Genomic DNA, 10,042 nt, shown 5'->3' with positions numbered 1-10,042 from the left:
GGGGGGGGGTGTCGATCCTCCCGGCGCTCCCATTGTCAGCCGCTCCCGGGAGCGCGGGCAGAGCCCGGTGTCCCCCCGCGCCTCCTCCATGTGCGCGGGGAGCGCGGGGCCGCCCCCGCCGCCCGGGACCCGCCCGCCGCGCGGGGAGCGGTGCCCGGCCCGGCCCGCCCCGGCCCGGCCCGGCCCCGGCCCCTGCCCCCGGCCCGCGCCGCCGCCGCCGCCCGCATCATGCCGCCCCCCCGCCCGCACGCCGCCCGGGGGCTGCCTCCTTTTCCGGCCCGCGGCGTGTGCGTGAGAGGGGCTTGAAGTTGCCCCGGCGGCGGCGGCGGTGGCGAGCGGGGGGCCGGGGCGGCAGCGACAGCGGCAGCGGAGCCCACCCCCATCACCTGTTACCTCCGCTCCCCAGGTTGCCTGAAGTTCCCCGGCGGCGCCCGGCAGGACGGGGAGCGCCACGGCTGCGGCTGGCGGGGACCCTACAGTGGCTGCTGCAGCATGGGCTGGCTCAGGGGGATTGCCTTGCTTTCCTTGGGAGTATTACTAGCGGGAAGAGTCAACTGCCAGCATGTGAAGAATAACGTGCCAAGGCTCAAATTATCCTATAAAGGTAAGTCTGTTGTTCTCTCTCTTATTCTCGGTTTTCCTCCAAGCCCTCCTTCTCCTTGCCCCGTCGCTCCCTCCCTCCCCACCTTCCTCGCTGCTTTTCCTTATCTTCCAAAGGGGAAATTGGCATTAGGAGAAATTTCTGAAAAAATTTACTCGAAAAGCCCCTCCGTGCTGCGGTCGGCACCAGGCAGTTTAAACCCAGACAAAGAAGAGTTAGTTGCGTTTGCAGACGAGGACTCCGGATCGTGCTGATCCCTGTTAGAGCATTTTTCAGTCTTGCTCTATTTCATTGGACTTTACTCTTTAAAACGATGAGTCGTGTTTGGCTACCCAGCTCATCTTCCCCGTGCTGGGCATGCCGTGCAGCCACAATCCCAGATTTGTTTTAAACAGCATGGAATAGATGATGATTTGTGTTTATTTTATTTTTTTAGGCACGAAGTGGTTAATTTTCAAGTCATGAATATTCAGTTTGTACAAATCTGACAATCAGATGCCTAACATAAGCAGTAGATGGTGGGTTTGCCAAGAAACTATAAACTGAAAAGAACAGATCAGTCCAGAAAAGGAGGAGAGGACTGCTAGGCACCAGAAAACGCTGCCTATGGATGTTTAATGCAGTGCGATTTATTTGAACCAGCGTTGTTTTCGGTGTAGTCTGATGTGTGTCATAAGAGATCACAGGGAAGGTGTAACTGAAGAAAGAGAGCTGTGAGATTGCGTTTACGTTTGAAATTGTGTAATGCCACTCACACTGCAGTTGTCAGTAATTAACTTTTGTATAGTAGTGCCAGTATTAAAGGAGAACAGTGAAGTAGACAGGCTCTTCTCTTTATCAGCATAGTTCTACTCTTAAGTACATTTTCAGAAGAATTCACCAAATCTGGAGAATGTGCAACTGGGAAAGAAGTTTAAAATGTAAGAGCTGTAGAGTATTTTTTCTAAAAAGGAGAGCTATACACCAAGGTGTATATACACATCTCTCTCAAGAGCTGCCTCCTCATAATTCTCAGATTATTGAAGGCTGAGAGAAGGAGCAGCAGCAGCAGCTACGGTTCTGAAGGGGGGGAGGAGAAGTAACACACTGCTTCTACAGCAGGGAAAAAGAGAACATGTGTGTGCATGCCTGGTCATAGATGTCAATCTCAGTTTACATAGTGTCACTACATCTCTTGCCAGTAGAAATACGTTTTCCATTTTTTTTTCATCTTTCTTGTGCTGCAAATGAGAGAGGGGAAAGTCCTCTCTGATACAGGGCAGGCGTCATTTTCACACTCCAGATGAAAAAAAAATTAAGCACCTGCAAAACTTGGATGTGCTGCGTGAAATAAATGCGTGTGCTGAGTTTTCTTAAAGAACATGTAAATGCATATTTGTGAGTATTTAAACTTGAAAATACATGTATGAAAAGAACACTTTAAGAGATTCAGAGTCTGTTAATTTGATTTTAATGAGAAAAAACATTTGTATTTAACACAAAATTGATTATTTTGAGTAATGGAATCTGAAGAAAGCTTCTACTGTAACTACATGTCATGTCAAAAAACTCATTAAAAACCTCTTAATTGCTTCCAAACTTTTACAATAATACTGAAACTCAGATTATTATATAGAAGCATAAATACTATAAAAATATACTGTAAAGGGGTTTAATAGCTAATTAATGATTGTGGGTTTTTTCACCCTTTTAAAGTTTATCCATGGCTCAAGTCTGCTACCCCTGCTCATATTGGCTAAATGCACAGAAACTGATTTCAAAAAGTGACCAGATGTGACTGAGAGTGGTTTTCTTCTTTTTCCTTTTTTCTTCTCCTTTTTTTTTTTTCCTATTTTCACCCCGTTGGCGCTGTATCCTTATGCAGTTTAACAGTATTTTGCTACTCTGCTGATTGGTTGTTTTCCATTCTGCTCTTGCTGGGACAATGGGTCTAATTTTCATTTTTTAAATATATGAGACGTCAAATTTTGATATATGGTCAGTCCTATATGAGCAAAACAGGAAACTGAAAGGAACATTGAATCTGTTTTATACGTGGTGGATCACTGTGTACCAGATATGAGTTCAAGTGCTGAGCAAGCCTATCTAGCAAAGATAGTAAATGCACAGTTAATCCAAAGGAAGTTAAAAGTCTGAAGACTTACAGAAATTCACACTCTGGCCTTTGATTCACATGTTTGACTTCAAACATGTAACTCTAAGAATCAGATCAGACTACTCACATACTTAATGTTAAGTACCAGTGTAAAGGCTCGGCCAGGTCAATAGGAGCTTGTTGCTTGTGCTGCTGCATTGATCACATAGTATGGGGATGTCATTGTTAGTCAGGGAAAACTAGGCTTTGTCAGCTGGTGCTTTTCCAGACAAATTTTGCTTCTAGCGAAGTATTCAATGCACAGATCAATGTTAACACCGTGCGTAGGAACATCTTAAAAGCTGTGGGTATTGAAAATACGTCTTTTAGGCACTGACAGAATGCCTCACATGATAATATGTATCTCTCTGGATATACCTCACAGCTGTGTGACTGTGTGATATCAAGTGATTCATCTCTATTTAAACTGCTTGCAAGTAGAAAAAGAAGCTACCCAGCTACTTACCTGTTCCTCATCTCCATGAAGAGATGTGGTTGAGTAAAATAAACTTATGATATTGGAAAAAAAAAACCTCCAACCATGCAGGTTGACAAGAATGACCCAAGTGACTTCACTTTTCTGTGACTGTCATTGTGGTTTCTTTTAAGATGTCTGCTTGTTTTTTACCTAAACAAATACCTTGGAGCTAATTGTCGGTGCTTTATTTCAAAAGAAAATCGAGGATGTATTTTAACTTCTTGTTTGTCTCGACTAATTAGATGTCAAACATGGTTAAAAAGCTCAGGCATTTGCTTTAAAAGTTAGTGAAATGAGTCATGAAGGGTTAAATCCCTGCCAGACTTGATTTCCTATGGTCACTTGTTTTCAAAGACCCAGTATTAGCTCTGCCATTTCCCAGGTTGCTGGACAGAAGTTTTGGTGAACTCCTGTTCTTGCTTCCTCTTAACTCCTTGTCACTCAATCTTGCAGAAGATTAGGAGCATCCTACGGGGCATGTTATGGATAGGAAGAGGAAGAGAAAGTGTATAAATGCATATGTTAGGACCACATCTGTGGTCTGAAAAGGTTCCTTTTGTTTATTGTAAAACAGAATTTTGGTTATTTGGTTTACATCACTGTGCTTTTGGTGGCATATTAAAGAAAATTTGAGGAGATCACTAGGGAAATCTTTGTCCAGCTGACATCTGTGGTGAAGCTCCTGTTCAGTAGCTTCAGGGTTTTGCTCTGTACTTTTTAAAGTTTCTGAGCATTTTCATCTTTGTGCATGAATGGGAAAGGTTTTACTCAGATTATATTTATCTCCTTATTTCAGTCAAAGGTAATTAATATGATTAAAAGCCTGATCCAAAGTTCATTGAAGTCAGTAAGTTCTGGATCATAGCCTAAATGAGGTAAAACTAACCATAAAACCGAAAACTCAGTTGAGCTCTTCAACCTCTGAGCTCTTCTTTTTGTGTCCTTCGAAGACTGTGTCCTTATTGTAAAGTAACAAGAAATGTCATTGTTGATATGTCAAAAGTAAAGGAATCTTCCTTTAAAGAATGTAGGGGGCTTGGGTTTTGCCTTTTTTTTTGTGTGTGTGTTTTTTTCTAATCTCATGGACTTCAATTCTGATGTCTGTTTTAAGTCTCTATATTGTGTCACTAGGTCACAGATTCTGTTCAGGAAACTTCTACTGAGCACAGAGTTCTCAGAAAGATGGTGATCAAGTTGAGTGTGCAAAGTTTAAAACAATAAATATAGCCTGAACTCCAGATGGATTTCTTGTATCGTTTATTGTTTCCTATTTTCTTTTGCTCTCCTCAGTATGGAAGGGGTAACAGCACAAACAGAGATGGAACCAGCGTTGGTAACCTTTAAATATAAACAATTAAGCCCAAAGAAAGAGAACGTTTCAGTTCCTTGATTTACGGATTTTTTCCCAAGGCAACCCTGATTTTTGTCTCCAAATGAAAGTTGTGAACCCAACTTTCTCAAATCCATCTGTCATGTCTTATTTGTCTATTGAAAATTACTAAATGCTGTAAGTATGTTTTGCAAGAGTACATGTGTGGTTCTCCTCTGTTATTGTTGCTCAATTGGATACATATTACTTGAGAAAAAGTAAGTGGAAAAGCATTGCGCGCAGATTTAGCTGTATTACTCCCTGGCTCCAATTCAAGCCATATTAAATATAAGTGTCTTGTTTAAAGTTGCAGTGATATTGACAACTACTCCATCCTTGATGTGCAGTTGATTTACAGTTTTATAGGACGGATTTTTTTATCCGGATGAAATCCTGGCCCTAGTGAAAGCAATTGCAAAACTTGTGTCCGTTTCAATCTGTCCAACGTGCAGTGATGAGGGAGGAATGGCACTGCACTGAATTACCTGTATGTAGACTGATGTAAATATGATACCTGGCTTGTAGTTTGTTGACCCAGTCTGGTTGTAGCTGATGACCTGCCGGTGGGTTTGATTGTGGTTTCTCCTTTCCATCAAACTCTATAACTCACAGTTCAATACCTCCTCAAATATTAGGAAAGCAGGGCAAAGTAGGAGAAGGAAATGGGGAGAGAAATATTGGCAAGGGAGACTGTTTCTCTTAAGTTGGGACCAGTACTGGAGTTTGTCTCATATTTCAAAGTATCTGCTTAAAAAACCTTTGCTTAAACGATGTTGTAAGAGTACTGTCTGATTGAAGAGCCTCTCTGATGTGCCTGAAAGGGAGAGAAGGACAGCGTCGACTTAGGAAGAAGACTGTGAAGAAAGGTAAAACAGGGAGATTTGCATCTTTGGCTTCTACTGTTTCTGACATTTCTACCCAGCTCCAGAACTCTCAGACTTCACTGTTCAGTCAATGCAGGAGGCTGGGGGACAGTGAATATATCAGATGCAGCCACAGCCTCTTCACCATTTTTTTCACCCCAAAAGGATGAGTCTTTAAGAGAAGATCTGTGTGTTGGTCTTCCTATCATTGGTTGACTGGGGCCTTCACAACACCTGGGAACTCTTAGGTGGTGGTAGGACTACCCTGCCTGCCTCTGGCAGCCCACAGGCTGACAAGAGTGAGACGCTGATGAAGGAAGTGCCTAAGCTCAGATCTTGCCTATATAGGGAAATTTTCAGCTAGCTAATTAGGGCCTCAGACAGGCAGTGTAATTGGAACAAGGAGGGTGAAAACCTAGCCCAACATTCTCATTTTGTGTTTCCAACTTTCCCATTTAATTCCCGTGGAAAAAGTGGTTTTTGAATTACAGAGCCTCCCTTTTCTGAGAAGCTGGAGTTCTCTATAATTATTTGTGCTGTACGGTTTGCAAATGACTGAATTATTCATGTAAGGTGCTGTACTGACAGCCATGGAAACTCCACTCTTTTGCTGTGTACAAGGTTGCAGCACTTACTTGTACTGTTTTTTACAACATCTTTAAAACTCTGACCTAGTGAGGAATTTAAATATCCATAGTTTCACTGAGCTCAGTGGAACTACTGATAATTGAAGTCTGCCTTAAAATTTACTTCTGTGCTTGAAGCTTTTGATCAAGACTGAAGTACCTGTCTGTTTGCTTAGGGTTTATTCAGGTGTGTACTTACACCATAACATTTAGCAAAACAATAAAAAAACCTGGTCTTTGGAAGTTGTTACAATGTAAATGGGTTATTTATTATAATCTCTCTTGCGTGAACCTCCGTGTGCGCAAAAATCATTTCTATGGAGTTCCCACCTGAAAAGAAACCATTAAATTATTTGTTTTCTTGAAAGCGTTTTTTCAGGTTTAATTCAATGCATTGCTATATTTTGATCCTTTTAATATGCTTTTGACTTGCTTAGTCACTGATTCCGCATATGACCTTTAATGCCCACAGCTGCTGTTTGAGAGACATCTTCTTTATTTACTTCCTCTGGCCTACAGACTTTTCCCTCCTGTGCATACCTGGAACACTGGAGTGGAAGCACCGGTAATACAAAGTTGCTCCAATATTTTCAACATTTTCTACATCAGCTAGAGCCTGACTTGACCCCAGTTCAATCTGAAGCAAAATCACACCTTCACCTGAGGCAGTGCCTAAGTGACTGAGAAGAAAACAAATCCTTCTAAATGGTGTCCAATGGTTGTGACATTTTCCAGTTGTTTGAAAGCTAAAAAGGGTAAAATTGTTTTCAGGCTCCCACGCACTTATTTTTAAGCAAATGTGTGGGGTGGACCCTGGGAGCTCTATGTCAAACTTTTAAATGGAAGTTCTGTAGCTTGTTCTGGTGCTCTTGTTAATTAAGGTACACGTAAAAGTTGCTGCTGGGGTTGTGCTGGTGCTGGTGGGCAATTCAGCAAATTCCTTCCCTTGCAGGATTAAAGCTCCCTTCAGGAATGTCTGCAAGGTCAGGGTCCTCCCACATAAAGCCTTCATATAGGTTACCTGCTCTCTTCCAGTAACAGCTGTGGATAGTAAGAATAACTGTGGGGATAGTACTTTTACTTGACTTTTCCTGTTTTTTCTGAGTGGGATAGTGTCTGAATGTACGAGAGAGAAAATGATGGCCACAGCTGTTGAGAACATCAGAAATCTTAAGAGTGTTGTAACCTTTCTCCTACACCACAGGAGGTTCTCTGTGGTGTCTCTCTCTTTCTTTGTGACTGACATAGTTAGCCACATTAGGCTCTTTTCACTATCAGTGGAAGGAGAGGTACCTCCTGAGAGGTAATCTTGGGTTAGGCAGATTGAATGAGACTTTAGGGGTGCTCATCACTTTTCAGTGTCTGTAAAAGGAATTAAGCTTCTTGTTTATTTATTTAGTTTCTTTCTCTCTGGGAAGGTATCAAAAGAAAGTACCAGTTAACTGCTAGGAAAGAAATTAGGCTGTATGTTGATCCAAAGCTTCCTAATTTAAGAAACTGTCTTCGCTTAAATGAGTATTTAAAGTTGTGTAAAAATTGAGCTGATTAAACTTACAAATGCCCTCACTATCTGTGATCTTGAGGTCACCTGTCACTACCTAAATTTTTACCAAACTTCCAGCTATAGCAAAGAAATACACAGTACCACTACATTCTCCATATTCTTAAAATTATTACCTAATTTACTTCTCACATTTCCCATACCTCTCCTCATTAATAAGCTCATCCTAAATCCAGTAACACATGCTGGAAGTAACTGTCTGGGGCTGCAGAGCTTTACTAATTTAATAACTTAATCATTCAGAGCTTTCAATAAGCTGTCCCCTGACCAGCTCTGTTACTTTCTGAATGTTTCTGCACTTTAAAGAGAAAAACATATTCAAGACTGAATTCTGTAGAGCATAGTTTGCAAATAAAAATCCATATGTATACGTGCAACTCAATGGACAGGTGCCTTGACCCTGAATCTACCCTTTTTCAGCCAAACAATTTCAAGGGTGAGAACAGGATGAAACCTAATTTATTAATTTCTAAAAAATCTAAATAGACTTGCAGTTTGGGGGATTCTTTTCTCAGTTTGGGGATTATAGATCCCCCTTGAGCTAAATGTATCTACAGCAATCCCTGAAATGTGTGAGCACTAGTCTACTTTCTGCCACATTTAGTTTTCATCCCTTGCTGTTTGATAGCCAAACACAGTAAAGTCAGAAGTTTTTGCTATTCTTCTAATGTTTTAAAGTTGTTTGACATTTATTGGGCAGCCTGCTTATCTCTCCAGCTGGATGTTGCAGAAACTTTAGAAGTGAGCAGTCAAATAAAATTCTCATCTCTTATAAATATTTTCATGCAAAGTTGGATCTTGCAGGGAACAATCTGAGGAATGAAGTAGTTATTTGCTTTCATCTAACTTGTGGAAGGAGGTAAAAGAAAGCTCTCCTTTACTCTCCACTCTAATGAAGCAAAGCTCATGTTGGTTCCGATGGCCCCTCTTGGCTCCTTTTGAAATTCCAGCCTTGTACGAGAAAAGGACACAAAAAAGCTCTGTGAGATAATTTAAAGGATTTAGAACTGCCTTTCAAAGGGGAGGGGTTGGTGGCCTTTTCTAGAGGCAGCAGATTATAAATAAGCTCACAAGCATCCAAAAGAGCTGCAGAGAGTGCAGGGTACAGCTTTCATGACCAGCTGACGCTGGAATAGCAATAGATCCCACATGTGGCCAAGGCACAGAGCGAGGTTGCTTAAGATGAAGTGGTGATTTCAGGGTGTTAATATTACTTCTTTCATGGATTTCCCACTGCAACTTCACTACTTTTGCATGAATGTAGAGTCTGAAATTGTTTGGATGCCTAATGAAGCTCTTTTTCTCAAAGCACGACAAAGGTCATATCAGTAATGATGAATGTTGCTCTGTGGTATCTCTAGGACAACTTGGTCTCACCTCTATCATGCCAGGTCCTTTTCAAGGTCTCTATTCTGTTAAGCCCATGTGGTAAATCCAGTTCCTGTCGAGTGATAGGAGGCACAGCAGAAACAATGTCTGGGAATCTGGGAGAGACAACTTTTATCTTCCAGACTGTGTTTTTTTCCCCATATTCACTTCTACTACAGCAGATCAATGGCTGTATCAGAACTTCCTGCTCTGATGGCCTTGAAGACAACAACATAAATGTATTCCTGAGCTACCTGCAAATTGCACAGTTAGGAAATCGCTTCATTCTAAATTGCTCTTCCAAGAGGTGTCAGTCCATCCACCAAGACCAAGTATATATTCAGTTGTATAGAAATGTATGATAACATTTCCAAAGAGCTCTAGTTAGTACTTCTCTGAAATGTCATGAACGTCAGCAAGGCAATATTTGGAGCATGTTGGCTATGCAGTTATCAGTATGGTAACCCTCTGTCTATATTTTTGTTCCAAATGTGTATCCTTAGTTGTTTGTACTCTAGCCATAAAAACTGACCTGCAACAAATAGGCAAGCAAGATTTCAACTCAAGTGAAAAGATCAGAAATTTGTTAAAATTCAAAGAAAATTCTTCATAGCTCCTTTTAAAAGTGTGTTATAAACTAAACTATTAACAACAGTATTTTATGTTGAAAATTTTGCTTTTCTCTGCAGCCTGGAGTATTGAGATAAAGAATTACATAAATTTCTAATTCTATTTATTCAGATTTTGTTTCTCATCTGTAATAGGAAACTGCCAGGTATTCTACTTCCTTCTCTGGCATCCTTTTGCAAGTTTGTGTCTTTTATCATTCTTTAAACCTGCATTGTAACTACATTCTTTACTGGCTAACAGTCACATAAATTAGGAAAGTTTTGTTCGTCTCAGCTACATCACCTACAAATGGAGGTTGGAGGTTAACAGAAACCCAGCACCACAGCTGATGATACACAGGAAGTCTGTATTGTAAAGGGAATCAAAGAAAGTACCATAAAAGTGAAATCCTATTAATTCCTTGGCTCTTCTG

The 10,042-nt window shown here is 41.1% G+C and overlaps 1 protein-coding gene across 2 annotated transcripts in view; it reads left to right on the top strand.

Annotated features, from left to right (window-relative positions):
• SEMA3A (semaphorin 3A) overlaps window positions 1-10,042 on the top strand; it is a 281,004-nt gene that overhangs the window by 115,420 nt on the left and 155,542 nt on the right. Inside the window, exon 3 of one of the 2 annotated variants that reach the window (XM_017807832.1) lies at window positions 407-604. In XM_017807832.1, the coding sequence (XP_017663321.1) occupies window positions 493-604 (112 nt within the window). In that variant the 5' untranslated portion in view covers window positions 407-492. Of the gene's footprint in view, window positions 1-353; window positions 605-10,042 lie in introns of those variants that run through there. The other variant, XM_017807833.1, reaches the window with a different exon arrangement.

The sequence above is a fragment of the Lepidothrix coronata genome, unplaced genomic scaffold (genome assembly GCF_001604755.1).
Source record: "Lepidothrix coronata isolate B3197 unplaced genomic scaffold, Lepidothrix_coronata-1.0 Scaffold20, whole genome shotgun sequence".
NCBI lineage: Eukaryota > Metazoa > Chordata > Aves > Passeriformes > Pipridae > Lepidothrix > Lepidothrix coronata.
Note: the sequence above shows the minus strand (reverse complement) of the source record. Positions and strands in the feature narration are given on the sequence as shown.